Source organism: Ornithodoros turicata, chromosome 5 (assembly GCF_037126465.1).
Source record: "Ornithodoros turicata isolate Travis chromosome 5, ASM3712646v1, whole genome shotgun sequence".
Lineage (NCBI taxonomy): Eukaryota > Metazoa > Arthropoda > Arachnida > Ixodida > Argasidae > Ornithodoros > Ornithodoros turicata.
This window is the reverse complement of record NC_088205.1, coordinates 72,535,862-72,554,406: the sequence shown is the minus strand read 5'-3', so window position 1 is coordinate 72,554,406 and position 18,545 is coordinate 72,535,862. Positions and strand designations below refer to the sequence as shown.

At 44.9% G+C, this 18,545-nt stretch overlaps 1 protein-coding gene across 2 annotated transcripts in view; it reads left to right on the top strand.

The window, feature by feature from the left end:
- LOC135394727 (transmembrane protein 131-like) overlaps positions 1–18,146 on the top strand; it is a 36,477-nt gene extending 18,331 nt beyond the window's left edge. Inside the window, exons 11-29 of one of the 2 annotated variants that reach the window (XM_064625622.1) lie at positions 140–248; positions 336–441; positions 1,684–1,843; positions 1,922–2,092; positions 3,026–3,133; positions 3,216–3,335; positions 3,453–3,557; positions 3,639–3,719; positions 3,801–3,953; positions 4,984–5,059; positions 5,168–5,285; positions 6,344–6,662; positions 7,572–7,744; positions 8,977–9,116; positions 9,673–9,868; positions 11,526–11,873; positions 13,580–15,065; positions 16,586–16,792; positions 17,157–18,146. In XM_064625622.1, the coding sequence (XP_064481692.1) occupies positions 140–248; positions 336–441; positions 1,684–1,843; positions 1,922–2,092; positions 3,026–3,133; positions 3,216–3,335; positions 3,453–3,557; positions 3,639–3,719; positions 3,801–3,953; positions 4,984–5,059; positions 5,168–5,285; positions 6,344–6,662; positions 7,572–7,744; positions 8,977–9,116; positions 9,673–9,868; positions 11,526–11,873; positions 13,580–15,065; positions 16,586–16,792; positions 17,157–17,336 (4,356 nt within the window). In that variant the 3' untranslated portion in view covers positions 17,337–18,146. Of the gene's footprint in view, positions 1–139; positions 249–335; positions 442–1,683; positions 1,844–1,921; positions 2,093–3,025; positions 3,134–3,215; positions 3,336–3,452; positions 3,558–3,638; positions 3,720–3,800; positions 3,954–4,983; positions 5,060–5,167; positions 5,286–6,343; positions 6,663–7,571; positions 7,745–8,976; positions 9,117–9,672; positions 9,869–11,525; positions 11,874–13,579; positions 15,066–16,585; positions 16,793–17,114 lie in introns of both variants that reach the window. The other variant, XM_064625620.1, reaches the window with a different exon arrangement.
- The last annotated feature ends 399 nt before the right edge of the window (positions 18,147–18,545 follow it).

Genomic DNA, 18,545 nt, shown 5'->3' with positions numbered 1-18,545 from the left:
AGAGAACAGGGTTGCACTTAAGTTGGAGCTTGTTGTTGTTGTTGTTCTCTACTACCGAAATACAAATACATGTGCCTGGGTGCTACCATCTTTCGGAAGTATTTAGAATATATACTAATGCTGTTATTGATTTATGCAGAATGTATTTGTGACTCCCGTGAATGAAGCACTAGAAGTAAAGTTTACCCCAACAAAAGTTCCTCCGAACACAGTTCACAGTACTCAGATAGCAACTGTTACATACATCCGTAAGTTACATATCCACTTTACATCATGGTGGTATTGAGCTTTGTGTCATCTCCATATTCATTTGTGCTTTGTTATGTCATGCCCAGCTTCAAGAACAAGGCACAGAAAGCAGTGCTCAGGAAAGATAGTGGTAAAGTCAAAGAACAATCAGCACAAGCTTACGATACCATTTCAGGTGTCTTTTATAAATGGGTAAGTTGGGTGCAGCGTATTGCCTTCCATAGTCTCTGTTATCTTCCAGAACTGTCCAGGGCTTTACTTGTATTATAGCGCAATTATAGTGGAGCTGGCTCACTGTTAAAGCGATTCGCAAGGCCCTACGTATGCACTGCTTGAAGTGCTGCAAAGCCCAAACTGATTTTCACAGGAACAGGAAAGGGATCTTATCATGCAAAAAACAGTGTGAAGTGGGGAAGCACTAAAACAGCAGGATGTCTTAATCGCTTATGTAGCTTTTACTTAAGTGTACACGCTGTAGTACAATTCTTGGTCTGATCTGTGCAGCTCCCAGAGGCAGCATTTAACATATCGGGCTATATTTTAATGAAAACCGTGTGCTACCTGAAGTGCGACCTTCAGAATACTGTTGCTGACTGATCTTTTATGTTTTGGACGAAACTGTTGGCACCATGAAACATACCATACCATAGAACAGATTCTGGTATTTTGGATTAGAACAATCTAAAATATCAGAATCTGTTCTATGGTGTGTGGTGTGGTGTGGTGTGGTGTGTTGGTGGTCCTGCTGACATAGCACACAGGAGTGCAGAGTTCCCTTGTGGATAGGCTGAAATCACGTGTTTCAAATGTGTTCCAATGCTGTACGTATTTATAAATCCAGGCAACAAAAGTACCTAATTGTTCACTTTTCTGAGTCACTTTTAGTGTGAAAAAAAGTCAAATTTGCCGCTAAAAATTTTGTAACAATGTTTTAGTTACAAATCACATCCATATGATGTGATGGGTGTTTTTTTCGACTCAGAGAAGTCCAAAATCCGGTTAGATAAGCTAAAATAAGTAGAGCATGAAGTTTTCAGCAATTTTTTTTTCCGGGGGGTAAAAATCTGGTAAATGAACGTGTGCACTAAATACATGCAAATTCGGGTGAAAAAAAACTTCCAACATGCTAAATTCGGGGAGAAATCTGGCTCTGTTACTCAGAACTAACTGTAATGGTTTGGTCCAAATGGTGATGTAACTGCATTTGCTGCCAAACACGTAAGTTAATGCATTCCTACAGACATCCCCGTGAGGGCAATTTGCCGGGTAAAAGTCCGGTTTCACCTTTAAGAGGCAACCTTCAATTCGGGGTGCAAATTCAGGGAAAAATGAGGTTAAACACTTAAACTTCAGGCTCTAAAAATAAGCTTCGTAAGGCTCTCGTAGGAATTTCCTTCCGTATTTCAAAAATCTTAATGCGCGGTTCCCTTTCAGTTCACTGAAATATAACGTGAACAGCACAACGTTCTACATCGGACGGGCCAAGAGTCTGAGCATCTCGGATATTCGACCTCTGAACATCTCGAACTCCTTTTCGGTGCCCATTGTCATCCACAACGTCGAGCTACAGCCCGAAGCAGAGCCCCATTTCACGGTATGCAGTGCTCATAGATTGGGGCCGGTAGTTTCCGCTCCCAGTGTGCTTAATATTCCAACGTTGGACTCGTCGCAGGTGATCTTCAACTCATCCGCAGTACTTCTTCCGCAAGAGACGAGACCGGTGGCTTATCTGCAGTTTCACCCTGCTGATAGCTCCCTTCAGCTGAGTTCTCGAGTTCGGCTGCATACAAACCTGTCAAGTTTCGAGATTCCACTGTCCTGTTACAGCGGAAAGCTCAAAGTGGTACGCAATCTAAACTGTGATACGACCTGTGTTGGTGCAGCTACAGTAGCCGACGGATTTTTCGGACCCTGCTTTTTTGGACTTGTTCGATACTTCAGATTCCCACTGGGAACAGTGACCTTCGCCATAGGATGAATACATTTTTGCTACTATTTTTCCGGACTGAAATGCTTGCGGACAAGCACCAGTTAGACTATTTTGAGCACTATGGCGGCAACCATGGAGGTAACCTTGAAACAGCCGTTTTGGATTGTACGCTTGGATTGGATTATTAATTGGAGTCCTATGCGACACTGCTATAAAACTTCAGAACTGTACCTCTAGGTGACGCTATGGCAGTGGGAAGCGTGTGACGTGGCTTTTGCTTGATTTAGTGACCGTCGGATTTTTCAGCCTTTTTAGATTTTTTTCCGGTCCCCGCAAAGTAAAAAAAATTGGTCGGCTGCTGTCTGTTTGTCTTGTTCTTGATATCGGTATGTGAATACAAATCTGGTATGATGAGTTCCCAACGATGAAAACTGTTAGAATTTGTGTGACGAACTTGAGGGTGAAAAAAAAAACTGGAAAATTTCTCTCTTCCTGGGAGACGATTTTGGTCTATCATCAGAGCAGAGGTGTCTCTGTACTGGTCAGTTCTGTACCATGAGCTCCTTTACCATGCTGCTCAACAAACACTTGTGTGTAGCCAAATATAGAGGTCCAAATATAGAGCCAAATATTGTCCCATGTCATGAGCATGTGCTTTAGCAAAACACCAATGAACTGTTTGCATCCGTCACACAATGCTGAGATTAATTCAACCTGCTTGTGAATGAACATAGAGAGTAGGTCTCCATGCACCAGCAATTTCAAAACACATTGCTTGCAAACTATGCTAATTTTATTAGATTTTATTTTTTTTGTTATATCCTCATATTTTCTGATTGTGTGCAGCATCTCCTTCATGCACTGAACAATGAGACGCTGTTAGACTTTGGGACCTTGGGAATTGGACACAAGCGTACCTTGCTGTTTGCAGTCATCAATGAAAACCCTGTTGAGGTGATTCTTCTTGCTAACTTGTAAAATGATAGGACTTAATTTGTCTGAGCTTCAGTGAATTCTTTTCGAATGTGCAACGCAGGTTGTACTGAAGCACTGGGGTTCCAATCTCACCAAGACCTACATAGAGCTAGTAGGAATAGAAGCAGGCAATGCCAGTACATTGGCAAGGCGGTACAACTTTTCTGGACTTGTAAAAGGGGTGAGATCCTTTCTGAAAGTTTCTCTGTGACTGCTGTTGTAGCCTCCTGGAAGTAGCATTAGTACTGTTACTCCGTCATAAATAATATTGCTGCTTTTCATGTGACCTTCCTTACAGCTGACATTGAAATCTCAGCACTTTGCTGTGTTTCGGGTTGGCGTCACAGCTCCAGAAGAAGAAGGTGTGTTCGTCGGGGAAGCCTTTATAGAAACCAAGCACGAGGTATGTGGTGTTAGTATGTCTCTTTCCTTTAGTTTCAAAATTAAATTGCTTAATGGCTTTTTTTTGTTGTTGTTGTTGTAGATCCTTAAAGTGCTATTCACTTTGCGAGCTGCGAAAGGAAGCTTGACCTCTGACCCAATCACTTTTGAGAATGCTTTTCCTGTAAGCGACATTCTTGTGTTCGTTGGTGTTCGTGTAGGCAATATACCGTATTTGACCACATATAATGTGCTCATGTTTCAGGGCAGGGTGTCTTCGCAGAACCTTTACATTCACAGCACTTTTTCGCACGCAATGATTGTCACTTCTGTCTACACTGTTCCCGAGGACCCCAGGTTTTATTTTGAGGTGACTCCCAATGCGTCGCCCGAGCTGCAGCCCAGGAGCAAGAATTGGGTAATGTCGAATAAGCTTTTGTGGAAAGAGGTCTGCTTGAGCAGCGATGCAGTCTGGTGTTCTCTAGAGCATGGATTCTCAAGCTTTTTTTTTTACCCTGGGGGACCCTCGAGCAACTTTTGAAAAGTCCCCCCAAAAAACACAGAGGATTTCCTCTGCTTCCCAGAAAGACATATGGAATATGTGCGCTGTGGCATGTTCTTGTGCTGCTGCAAGCATTTTGAAAGCACGCTGTGTAGGTAGCACGTGCGCAGAGGGAGAGGCATGCACGCATCTAACATTGGGGAAGAGTGATATGATATGACTCCATTCCACATGTGATATCTTTAAAAAGTAACAAATCATATCCATCACAATGACACGCGCTTTTTTATGCCTAAGTCATGGCGTAATTTACTTAAAGTTGCAATACTGACTTCAGTGTGCTCGCATGCTTTTGGGCTTTTTAGAAGTTGTTCGGGGGTTCCTCGGGGTGACCAGGTTTGAGAACCTGTGATGTAGGCGCATATTGGACGTCAGATTCACTGTTCAAGCAAGATTACTCCTCCTTGGATTTGTGTTTGTGCAGTTTGTGTTTGAAAAAAATTTTGTGGATGTGCATGCTCCTTAAAACCTCTGAACCTGGGCCAAGAGGGAGTTCAACCTATTTCTGAACAATTGAGTAGAGCCAGAAGTTTTTGGGAAGTATTTGTTTTCTAAATTCGTGGAGTAAAGATCGGGTAAATAAACATGTGCTCTAAATTTATGAATATTCGCGCGGAAAAACTTCCAGTGCGCTAAATTTGGGGAGAAATCTGGCTCAGTTACTCAGACTAACTGAACTGGTTCGATACAAATGGTGATGTAACCGCGTTTGGTGCCAAATGAGTTGGTGTACATTTCTAGAGAGGTCTCAGTGAGGGCAATTTGCCGGGTAAAAATTGATTTCCACCCTAAAGAGGCAACCTTTGATTCGGGGTGCAAATTCAGGGAGGAGTCGGGTTAAACCCTAAAACTTCAGGCTCTACAATTGAGACGTCATTGCTTTCAGGCAGGAAAGTTGTACTTTGACCCCAGGCGGGATTGTGGTCGGAAGTGCTACAGTGGTCTGCCAACCGGAACAGCTGGTAAAGCTCATTACTTTAACTACATTATGCTTCCTTGGTGTTCCTGTAGTATAATCACCTTTGTGGCGAGAGATAGATTTGAGACTGTAAAATTTGAACGATTTCCAGAGGGTCGTCAGTGGTTGTCAAAGCTTTCGCTTCCTAAGGATGTTGGAGAGACAGATCTGGAACTTTTCAAGATCCTCAGGGAAAGGTGGATGAAATTGGAGGAGAGCAGGGAGAACATGTGAGTGTTCACAAGCTGTTTTTCTTATTACTGGGCTCCTTCCTTAAGTATAGGTTCTCTGAATAGGACTTGCTGTCCTTTTGGAAGCAGTGTCGTGATATATTTCTTGTGAATCCATGCACATGTAGTTTAGCACCAAGAGACAGTGAGAAGTAGTGACACGAAATATAAGCCACTGGGAGGGTTATCCAAAGACTTGCTGCTAGGGTCTGGTGCAGATGGAAAAAAGAGTGAGTTTTCAAGTGAACAGGAACAACACTTTCTCGACTAAACAATTTCCAATTGCACTTAATCTTTAGTAGTCACTCTTATCACGGTCAAAGCCTTCAGCTGCGTCAGCAGCCATTACCTTTTCTGGGTTCGAAATTGTGTGCGGTGATAGGTTAAAGCGGACAACATTGTGACATCAAGCAGGATTTCTTAGGCCCCTATAACATTGACGAGAGCCCGCACTGTACAAGTGCTGATGGACCACAGAAAAGGATAACACTAGAATTTCAAGGTTGTCGGTAGAGCGTTACTTAGGTAGCTGCGCCCATACATCCTCTAAAAACACATTAGATCAGGACTATGTATAGAGCCTGAAGTTTTAAGGTTTAACCCGTTTGTTCCCCGAATTTGCACCCTGAATTGTAGGTTGCCTCTTTAGGGTGAAACCTGATTTTTACCCGGCAGATTGCCCTCACTGAAACGTCTGTCTGAATGCACACTAGCTTGTTTGGCAGCAAACGCAATTACATCACCACTTTTACCAAGCAAGTAGAGTTCTTTTGAGTAGTACAGCCCCATTTCCCCCCAAATTTAGCATACTGATAGTTTTTCCACCTGAATTTACATTAATTTAGAGCACATATTGATTTCCACGATTTTTTACCCCCCCCGCCCCCCCTCCCGCCCCCAAATTGCGAAACAGTATTTCCCGAAAACTTCAGGCTCTAACTATGTACGTGCCCGCGTCATTAAACCCGAGTTCTGCCACAGTGAAAATGCGACAATTTAACTGGGATCTTCCACAGAAAATGTGAACTAGAGAAATACGAGCGCTTTACCGTTTTTAGGATCAACTTGACTTTAAAAGTGGATACAAGTCAGGCCCAGAGTTTCCTGATGAGAGCTCAAGCAGACCTTCAGTGGCCTCGTTTGTCCGTGCGTTGCCAGCTCAAGTTCCCAGTCACCCAGGTGGGAAACCTGACGGTGAAAGAGGTCACCCTGGAGAACCCGTCCAGCCTGCCAGTGTTGGTCCAGGTGTTACCGTTGCCCCTCTACCCAAACGTCCGCGCTGTGCTCTCAATGACGGAGGGATCATGCAGTGGTGCAAATGTTACACTGCCCCAGTGGCCAGATGTGTTCACCCTTCAAGATTTGGAGGAGTATGATGTAAGTGGTGAAATGTTGAAGGGAGTGACGCCGACGTATTCATAAACAAGTCGAAGCCTTTTACCTAGAAAAAATAACTCTTAAAAGAAGGGTCATACATAGGGTTCTTCGTTTTTGGGTTTTATTATTTTTCAAATTCGGGGGGGGGGGGGGGGGGTGAAAACCGGGCGCTACGATCTCTATCTGATATGTCATCGGGGAATTTTCGGGTGAAACGAAAGCCATATGAAACAAACCATTGCTTTACACGTGGACGAGAAACAAGAATCTTTATATTCCGCTGGTAACTGGGGCAGTTTAATGACTGTCGTATTAAAACACTTGCTCGAGCCCCACAAAAGGTCGTCCTTCACTCCTGCAGGAGAGGGGATTATAGAAGGAGGACAAATAGGTTGTCACAAATAGCTGTCTTTGTTGATGTTATGATTCACTTTTCCGACGGCTTACAAGTTGAAGGACCGCGAGCATTTCGGGTAGATATCTGGTTTTACCCGAACTCTTGAAAACTTGTTCGGAGGGGGGGGGGGAGGGTGAACTATTTGGAAAAATCGGGTTTAACCCGAAAACGAGGAACCCTAGTCATACAGTGCATGTTCGCATCGTATGGGATAAGCGAAATACATTTTTGCAAAACACAAAAGGCACATTTTTGGACACGATTGTTACGTGCACGTGATTTTGGGCGCACGTCTCGAGCGAAAAAGGTACGCACTAGGATCGTGCAAATACAGTACATTGAATTCATTACAGCTTGTAGGGCTTCTGTGTCTATCATCTAGGTATACGCCGTGGGTAGTCTAAACAGTGGTGCTCTAATCTTGCGCAAAAAATTTCAGGTTGTGTTCATAAAAGACGTAAGGCGAAGCGGGCCAATGCTTGAGTGTGAAATGCGATTTTGGAATGCTGCAGCCCAGTCCGGACAATATGTTCCTGGCGTACGGGAAGGGCCTCGAGGAGTACTTTGGGGTGCAGCCACACCGACAGTCGCTGGCTTTTCAGCTTACCCCTGGAATGCGAGTGCGGCTCCGTGTGGGGTTTGCTCCGAAGGACGATTCAATAACCTCCTCTCTCTTGCTCATAAGGTGAGAAGCCGTCACTCCGACGGATGCATGCACAACTTCTTTGTAGAATTAAGTTGTAAAACACAGACCAGCAGCACGGCCAAGTGGTAGCCAAGGTCGTGCCGATGACGGGGAGGTTGTGGGTTCGAATCCTATACCACCGGCTGTGCTCTCTCAGGTCTTCCCCGGGTTTTCCAAAGACTTTCCAGGCGAATGTCGGCACCGTTACCCCAGAAGTTGGCCCAGGAGGCATACTAACCCCCCTCCATGTCCCCCACTCCTTCCTGCTGTCCTCTGTCCACCTGTCCACATCTGTTCGCCGCTCGTAGCCACAGTTGCTTCGTGGCGCTAACACGAAAAAAAACAGCCTTGCATAGAGCCTTGTGTTTTATTCCTAAAACTAGAGTAGTCCCCTGGAATGCATCACTGTCACTTCAGGTAAAGCCCCTGAGTAACTGAACTCACCAAAAGTTCAACTTTATGCACTTATACGGCTTCGGGAAAACGCTAAATGCTTCATACTTAGAGCCTGAAGTTTTCGGGAAATATTTTTTCTAAATTCGGGGGGTAAGAATCGGGTAGATAAACGTGTGCACTAAATTCATGCGAATTCGGGAGAAAAAACTTCCTGTATGCTAAATTCGGGGAGAAATCGGGCTCAGTTACTCAAACTAACTGTAGTGGTTTGGTACAAATGGTGATGTAACTCCATTTTTCTGCCAAACAAGTAAGTTAGTGCATTCCTACAGACATCCCAATGAGGGCAATTTGCCGGGTAAAAATCGGGGTTTCACCCTAAAGAGGCAACCTTCAATTCGGGGTGCAAATTCGGGGAACAATCGGGTAAAACACTAAAACTTCAGGCTCTATTCATACTTGGCTCTGCCTGTCGTCATGTTGTGGGTTCTTCTTTTCCACCCACAAATCTACTCTCTCACGTGATATTGCCCGCGTTTACCCTGCTTTGCAGCTTCTGACATGAAACCCAATTTTTACCTCTTGATTCGTAAAAAGCACAACTGGAAAACATGAGGGACTGAGTAGGCACTGCTATGTCAATGAACTGGCTACACCAGGGTCGCAATAGGCTTGCAATGTGACTAGGTAATTTACTTTTAGTGTGCTTTTAATGCGCAATGAGTAATTCTGTAAGTAATGAGTAACCTTCCACTGTGTGCTGCATTTAATAAATTTGTGGTGGTTCAGCTGTACTAGATAAGACCAGTGTGGCCTAATTTGTGTCACTTTTTCAGAAACAACCTGACTGTGATGAGCACACTTCTTCTAAAGGGGCAAGGAGGGTACGGGCAGATGCGTCTCGGAAACAAGACACCAGGGGTTGACTCTGTGCTCACTTTTGAGCTCACTGAAAACCACTGCAAGGATTGCGATGGTATGCTGCTCTAGTGGTAGGATATCGTAGCTTCAGTGGCTCACCTGATGCGTTGTTGCATAGTACTGTGGAGTCTCGCTCAGTGGAAATCTCTTACACGGAAATTGCTGCTTGGACAGAACAATAGCCGCAGTGATGTACCAGTTTGTATTTATGCACTGCAAAAATGTTCCCATTAATCGTGAGCAAAATTTTTGGCACCTCCAGGTGCACGAAACAGAAAACGCGACTTACTGGGCAGCTTTCTAGGTGCTTTCGATATTTTTCAGAGTGCCATTGCTATGCACATCCCAGATTGAGCCTTTCCGCTTCCAGTGGTTGATGCCTATTTCTGACGGTGGTACAGTCAAACACAGCTTTTAATATCCTACACCACATTTCCTTGGTAAATAGCAATAGCACAGGTGTTCCCAGTGTATCCACATTCCATTTAAAGAGATACCTCTGTATTACAGCAACAGTAGGTTCATGCTGACAACACATCAGGTTCCACCAAGTAGGCATAATTTGAGGTTCATTGTTCCGCCACAAATGGGAGATGGATCTCGCTATGCAGGGTCAAAAACTGGGAAAATGGTTCCGCCAAATTTCACCGTACGAAGAGCGTTCACAGCACGCAACACTGGGCAACTCCCTGTCTACATCAACGGATTGTTCATCAACGACGTTCCTTGTGAGGGCTACGGCTTTCATGTGCTCAACTGCTATAGTTTTGAACTGAAGCCAAACTCCAGCAAGCGTGTCGACATTGCGTAAGTTTATCTACAGGTCTTTACCTAGTGTTTGCTTAGAGCCTTGTCTTGTGCAGTTAAATCTTGCAAAACTTGTTTTTACACTCCAATTTGCTAGGGGGTAAAGCCCGAAAAAACACCCATCTCCCTCTTACCCTCCAGTCAGACATTACGTGCAACCCCTTCCACCTGCGAGATCTCGTAAGGGCAGGCGTTTGCTCAGTGTCTGTTTCACTCACCGTCATAGTGGAAGTAGCATCATATCTTCATTACATGGTGACTTGGAAAAGTTTGGTCATCTTAGTAACTGTCTATAGCAAATCTAAAATATGCAGATGCGTTGTGCGTATGTGCTCCTCTATGCAGAAAGTGAGTTCTCAGTAGTAATGCATAATCACAGCAAGTAACAGCACAGTAGTAGTCACAGCATAGTAATGCATGATAATACAGAGAATGTGAAAATGGAGAACAATATACACTACTGTAGATAAAGAACGGTTGTGCCATTACTTGACTTGGAGCAGATATATGCATGTCATAAGGGCATATAATATATTATATAATATATGGCATACAATTAGAGCCTGAAATTTTAGGGTTTAACCCGATTGTTTCCCGAATTTGCACCCCGAATTGAAGGCTGCCACTTTAGACTCTAACCCGATTTTTACCGGGCAAATTGCCCTCACTGAAACATCTGTAGGAATGCACATTAGCTTGTTTGGCAGCAAACACAATTACATCACCGTTTGTACCAAACCAGTACAATTCGTTTGAGTAATTTAGCCCGATTTCTCCCTGAATTTAGCATGCTGGAAGTTTCATGACCCAAGTTTGCATGAGTTTAGTGCACATGCTTATTTCCCCAATTTTTACCCCCCGAATTCGGAAAAAAAATATTTCCCTAAAACTTCAGGTTATGCATATAATATACAGGGTGTCGCAGCTAAATGCGAACAGATTTAAAAGAAAAAAAAATATATATATAACTTTTTTTTTAGATGAAGTCTGTTGCAATGTAGTATAGGCTGAAGGGCACTCCTTAAGAGGGCACCAGCAAACTCCTAAGGCAATTTCCTAATTAACTTTCAGTAATTAACTTTTTAGTTACAAAAGCTCTGAAGTTGTCCCAATGAGAACATCTGGTCCCTTTGGTCACCTGATACTGTAGCTGTTTTCAGAACAAAAATCTGTTCGATAGATCATTCGCAAAAAATTTGCAGAGGAACATCATTTTTTGCTTTATTTTGTTCATTGCGCGTCTTCGGAGATGCGTCTTTCCTTCACCCCCAATGTGAGAGGGTGAAAGAGCACACTATTGCCTCTTGCGTCCTGGAAAAAGATGAAAAGAAAACAGAAAATGTAACCCAAGATAAGGGCAGTTCCGATAGAGTCACTCGATACATTTTTGTTTTGTTTCCACAAGTTAAAGCTCATCTTCGACGCTTGAGGCAGCACTGTGCTCCTTCACCCCCTCACACTGGGAGTGAGGGGAAGACGCGTCTCTGGAGATATATGGCAGTATAATGGCGGTCTTCGAGAGTACCATCCCGAATGGGTTTGAAATAGGCATTGGTTAGAAGGAAACTGTGCAGATCATGCTTGTTCTTTCTTTTCTGTTTGTTTTGGGTGGCTGTGCATGGGACGACCTTTGTGTGACCGTGTGCTCGTCTAACAGGTTTACTCCCGATTTCACCCTGACCCGCATTGAACGGACGTTGAGCATACAAACGAGCCTGGGGCCCGAGCCAGTCTCCTACAAGCTGGTGGCCACAGTGCCTCGCAGGTTCCTGGCTTCCTGCGGTCGAGCGTTGCCACGTCCGCACTGGGAGGCTCCCATCCATTGGTGTCTCACCACAGCTGCTGTTTTTGTCATCCTATGCTCCATTGTCTATGCCCTGCTTGAGAGGGACCGCATTCTCCAGACAGGATTCTACCCGTTCGTCGTATCCCCCACCGAGGGTCGCGCGCTCCAACCGTTCGACCTCAACAACATCGTTCCTGCTGGGGACAGCGCGAGGCAGACGTAAGTGGCAATAGCTTTGCCGACACCTTGTGTGTGACGAGAAACGACGACTGGTGACGAAGACGTTGTCGTTGTTGTTCAGTAACGGTAGGAGTCACAGAACTTCTTAAAGGAGCTCAGAGAGCCATCCAAAAGATTTTCTGTTTCTGGCGAATTACGAAAGGATGTAACTTGACTGATGTAACACAAAAAAATTCTCTGTATGCAGTATTTCCCTTGGAACATAGACGCGCGCGTTCCCGCTCGACTTGCTCTGCAGGCCGCAACGAGACCGAGCTCCAATCACGGGCGGCACTTTTCGCACTGTTTCTTTTTCTTTTGGCCACCGTTGCGCGCGGTCTGCCGGAAATTTGCCGTTCTGCGAATTCAAGAACCCGCAAATGATTATCGCTTACTTGGAACCTGCAGACGTGAATATTTAGACAAAAAGTGCAACCAACTTTCCAGAAAATCAGTTTTGAAAAAGATTGGGGCCATTGTGCGCTTTATTTCCAAGTTTTCCCGATTTAGTACGCAGGGACGTTCAATCACCACTCGCAGACGACGGTGTTTCCTCTTCATGGCCGTTCGTGATTGGCTGCCGCCGTTGAAAGCACGATTCTGATTGGCTGACTATTAGTTGTTACGTCACGTCGACGAGTGAGGAGGCTTTCTCTAACTAGGTGCTCCTTTAAGCTAGACAACAATGGTCTGCCTGTGTTGGTCTTGCAGCGCTGGCAATTACGTAAAGCAGGCTTCGCCTCATGCAGGGAAGGATCAGGTGAAGCCTGCTTTCGGGGAGGCGTCGCTCGTATTCGGGGGAATAATCAAATATTCGGAAAACCGAATACTGTAAAAGTAGAAATTTTCACGCTGACTTATTTTTGCAAATTGTTTTATCGAACTTTTTTCCACAAAATTGAGGTAGCGGGGATGAAAAAGTATGGGCATTGGAATGTGCAACGCTATCAGCGCCACAAAAACAAATGGACTTACTTGACGATCTTTATTCTCACAAATTTGTTCTTGTCAAATGCTGCTATAATTGAAACGCAGCTTCAACATCAGTAGTTTATTCGCATATTGTATCACTTGGCATTGCAGATACCTGCTTTCACAAAACCAGCACATATGTCATTGTTACGGGATTGGAGTTCACGGTCACCCTCTAAACCGGCTGTCATTTAGAGGCTTTATGACAGTGCTGGTAGTGTCATGAACCCCAGATCTCCCAGATCCTGCGGTTCACGAAATTAAGGTTCCGCAAAATTTACCCGAAACGCGCTTCCACCCAAATTCGCGAATTACTGAGAATGCGAAATTAACCACTCTTACAATATTGGATATTCGATTTGCGAATCGAATACTTCGAGTGACTGACATTCGATTTCAAGAACTCGAATATTCGCACACTCCTACTGTTTTTACGTAAGTGTAAAGGATGCGTATACGAAGAGGGGAGTCAAGTCCTGTAGATCACATAAACAAAATACAGAAGTCGACACTGAAGATTTTTGTTTAAGTTTAATTTGTACAAGCTTTCGCGTGGAGGTCCACGCTTCCTCAGGTACGCTCAGGCACGCTTCCTGAGGAAGCGTGGACCTCCACGCGAAAGCTTGTACAAATTAAACTTAAACAAAAATCTTCAGTGTCGGCTTCTGTATTTTGTTTATGTAAGTGTAAAGGGTGAGGAGGGGTTCTCAAAAGACACAAAACTTTATTTTCAGTGAAAAGGGAGGAGGGCAGAACAAGAAGAAAGAAAGTAACCAGCTTCGCAGATTATCACCTGGAACAGTTGAGTTGTTTTCAACGGCAAGCAAGGGTACCACAACAAGGTTGGACTCAGACATTCCAAGTAAAAACGTTAGAAGACGAAGTGCTAGCGCAACAACCAAGCCCAAAACAGAATTGCAAGCTCATCCACCACCGCTGTTGTCGCAGTCGAGCGAAGAAGATGTCGGCAAGCCAACAATTCCACCACAGACAACAACTCGCAACGCATGTAGTGCGCGTGACTCTGCGAGGACATCACTAGTGCAGCGATTTCTTTTGTGGTTTGTGAAAACAGGGTCAAAAACTGAAACCAGAACCAGTGTGGCGACGCAGACGGCAACCACGAAGAACGTTCATAGCAAGGATGATGATGAACGGAAGCCTAGGAAGAAGAAATGCCACGTTGAGGAAGAGACCTCCTCGACGACGACAGAGACGTCCACTTCGGACCTGAGCGAAAAAGACCACATGCTGCCGGACGTTTGTGTTTCAGCGAAGCCAGCAAAATCGAGGAGGTCAAAGTCTAAGGGCAGGGAGAGAGCGAGTAACGTGTCCAACACATTGGCAGCAGCTGTGACCGCCGTCGAAGGTGTCACCAGTTTAATAGAAGATACCGGAGGGGACTTCGAAGTGAGCACGCGGGGCAGGTCGCACCGAAAGATAAAAGTGGACCCCAGAAAGGCGTTTGGAGGTGACGTATTACGACCGTGTACGCTCGAGCTACCTTACAAGCCAAAGACAGTTACCGCAGAGACCAAAGAACCGCAGCTCAACGAGCTCCGATTGAAAACGCAGCGCGCGGCCATAAAATTTTCCGACGTCAAGTTCAAGAGCCGGTCGTCCTCGTTTGAGAACGAAAGCGAGTCGCGGAAGAGCTCTCCGCCGCCAGTCTGGGACCAGCCAAAAGCGCCCGCCAACACGGACGACGCGCTCGCGGAGATTGCAAGACAGACGGAACACTTTGCACTTCACCAGCACGGAATCAAGCCCAGCCGTCCCATCAGCTACTCCGCAGCCGTGGCCGGATGCAGCACCAGCAAAGCTCCGGCCACGACCAAGAACGCGACCCGCAACTGCGGAGCAGTGGGTCAGAAGCCTCCCGGCCTCGTCGACTCCCACGTGAAGTCTGAGCCCAAGCTGTCTTGTCGTCCCTCGCAGAGCAAAATGGATTCTCTGGACACCTTCTCCCCGGAAAAGCCGCCCGTGTGGCACGACCACGTCGGTTCAAAGCAGGAAATCGCTCCCCTACTCAGGAACATCTGCCACAGGTCACTCCAGTCTTGGTCGCAGGAGGAAGATTTTCTCGCCGCGTGGAGGTTGAGGGAACCGGAAAACCAAGCGGACTCCGTCGAAGAAATACCTTTTGTTGGCCCCGTCAGGAAGTCCGGCGTGGATCGTTGGGGAACTGGAACTGAAGAGACCTTCTTTGGTGCAGCTGTTGTGAGTCTTACTTTGTACTACAAACATTATACATAGAGCCTGAAGTTTTCGGGAAATATTTATTTCTAAATTCGGGGGGTAAAAATCGGGTAAATAAACATGTGCACTAAATTCATGCGAACTCGGGTGAAAAAAACTTCCAGTACACTACATTTGGGCAGAAATCGGGCTCTATTACAAACTAACTGTGCTGGTTTGGTACAAACGGTGATGTAACTGCATTTGCTGCCAAACAAGTAAGTTATTGCATTCCTACAGACATCTCAGCGAAGGCAATTTGCCAGGTAAAAATCGGGTTCCACCCTAAAATGTCAACCTTCAATTCGGGGTGCAAATTCGGGGAAGGATCGGGTAAAACCCTAAAACTTCAAGCTCTAATTATACATAGAGCCTTGTGTTTCGGGGTTAAGCCTGGTAAAATGCGTGTTTACCCCCATGATTTTTATTGTCGTCACTTTGAGTGAAACCAGAAAATACCCAAAAACAAAGCCGTCGAAGTGCCAGTTTATCCACAAATACGGGAATTAGAGAACACGAAGCATTGCACATTCAGGGCAGCCATCATTCGGCCTCTTCTGTCCACATAAAATGGAAACATTTCATTGTTTTTTCTACCCAATATCGCCCTGTTTTACGCCTTCGTAAATAGCACCCAATTTTTGTCCCCAGTTTTCAAAAGAAACTTAGAACGGAGAAACGCAAGAATCTACTTATACATCTGGCCTGATGTTTTGTTTTGTTTTATTTTTCAGCAAAATCGGGGGGGGGGGGGGGGGTAAATATCGGGTTATATTTTGCTTCAGTAATTCGGGTGTAAACGGGTAACTGAACCTGATTCAACCTAGTTCTTGTTGAATCGTATTGAATCAGGCTGTAGACACAGTCCATGCATGTAAGAGGCAGCAGGGTCTCTGTTTTGAGAGTTTGTATGAGCATATTTATGAATTTACAACAGTTTCCAAAGTTCTGTGTTAGTTGTGATGACTTCGGATCCCCCTGGTCCTGCAGTTTTCGGGCAAATATCAGGTTAAACCCTGTTTTTGCTGATTTGAATCGGGTGGGTAAATATCGGGCTTAATCGGGCATAACCTTATAAAGTCAGGCCCTACTTATACATGCCTCATATGTAGAGCCTGAAGTTTTCGGGAAATATTTTTTTTTCTAAATTCGGAGAGTAAAAACCGGGAAAATATGTGCTCTAAATTCATGCGAATTAGGGCGGAAAAACTTCCAGTGCGCTAAATTTGGGGCAGAAATCGGGCTCAGTTACTCAAACTAACTGTACTGGTTTGGTACAAACTGTGATCTAACTGTACTTGCTGCCAAACAAGTTAGTGTGCATTCCTACGGACTTCTCAGTGTGGGCAATTTGACGGGTAAAAATTGGGTTTCACCCTAAAGCGGCAACCCTCAGTTTGGGGTGCGAATTCTGAAAGACATGGGTTAAACCCTAAAACTTCAGGCTCTCCTCATATGTACAGTTGTATTTTGTGAGACTTCCAATCTCTCTCATTATGCAGGATCACAGCTCACGTTGGGATCCAACACCGCATCAAGTGTGGGGCTCATCGTGGTGGACCACTCCAAGCTTAGCGGAGACCAGCCAGCCTGGAATAACACCGGTTGACACTTCTCCAACGGAGTCTATGGCAAACATGGTATCCTTGCTTGGCATTGATACGCCTGATCAAGATGTGTCTGACCACTTGGCGAGCTTCGCCGTTGAGGTGAGCATTTTATACTATACTTTTAGGGCCCTGTGTCTTTGGGTTCTATGTTTTTTGAAAATTGGGGGAGAGGGGGCGGTCAAAAATCGGGGTTTATGTCAGGTTTTTTAACCGATTTTTACCCCCCGAATTGGGAAAAAAATATTTCCCGAAACTGATCAAAGCTGCTAACAGCCAAGGAAAAAAAAAAAAAAACCTGGGAGGGAAATTTTTTGTTTATTGTGTAACAGCATGGCATATCTTTTGTAATGATCAAACATGGAAAAAAACAAAACCTGCTGTAAATATGTACCTGTAACGATTATAATATTACACCTGATAGGCCAACTCTACGACCGGGACGTCCACCTTCTCCTTTCCTCAGAGCATATGGACCCAGCATTCAGCAGCAAGAGTCACCCCCATTGGTCAGCCCTGGGGCTACAGCCTCTTTCAGGGCAACTCCTCGGATGCCCAGCCAACACAGACCACCGCAGACCCACCCAGTGAATGCAAGATTGAACAAGAAAAGCCTCTTGGCTGGCAGGATAAGGGACCCATCTGAGCACTTGGCTTGGCTTGGCCACTTTCTTTTAACGTTTCCATGGCACACGTTTGTAGATCGGTTACTACTTAGCCACCGTTGGTCGCATCAGAAATAGTATTGACAGCATTTCGGACGAGGCGACATCGCTGTAAAAATTGAAGCTTTTTTTCGTTAGCACCTCGTCGGTGTAGTGTGGCGCACAGTCCCATTTTCCCATCTGGCGCAATGTCTGATAGGAAATGCACACGTCTTTCATTTGAACTGCTAGGCATGGTTTCTTTGTTTTTTGGCTGTGATAATTTCATTAATTTTGCAACATCGATATCGTTTCTTTTTTTTTTTTTAAATATCATTAGTGGAGATGTTGAACAGCTTCAGCATGTTAACGAACAAAGGAGGCACACCCCGTTGAACGTCTGCGTTCTACCTCTGCAGTATTTTCCCTTTTTATGTTTCACCCCGCTGCAAAATATCCTCTTCGTTAAAGGGTTCTTATTTCTGAAGGCTATTTAGCAAACACTGATGAATTAACGACGGAGAAGTTAAAAGAAGCTAGGAATACGGAGGTGGCATGATCCATTCGGATAAGAGTGCTTTGGAAACTGACATGTCTCTGGGGTTCCCTGCTTGCCAGTGAGCGAGAGCTTGGTGTTTGATGGTGAGCATATTTCTGTCGTGATGCAAGCGCTGTGTACGACGTAGTTGTAGCCACTGCCATTTTGCATTGCCACCATTGCAGAGTGGTGTTGAGCACAAAAAGACAAGTTGATGCTACCAGAGATCAAGATCTGGTAATTAGGGTGGAATAAAAGAAAAAGATCAAACAAGTGGCATGACTTGATGTTTCTTTCTTGCAATGCATGAGCATACTTAGACCCTGAAGTTTTCGGGTTTTATTTTTTTCCAAATTCGGGGGGTAAAATTCAGGTCAATCACTTGATGTCGAAAATTCATGCAAATTCAGGCGGAAAAATTACCATCAGACTGAATTTGGGGATAAATCTGGCTCTATTGTCGAACAAACGTTCGTTGTACAGCCTATCCGGAGTATCAGACGTTGAGATCAACCGTGTATTTTGTGAAAAATTAGTATGTCATTGCCGTGAGGTGCCTAGCTTAGGTGCGGCTTCGCGGGTAGAAATAGGGTTTAACCCTAAACCAGTGAACCTCGATTCGGGGTGCAAATTCGGGGGAAAATCAGATTTAACCCTAAAACTTCAGGGTCTA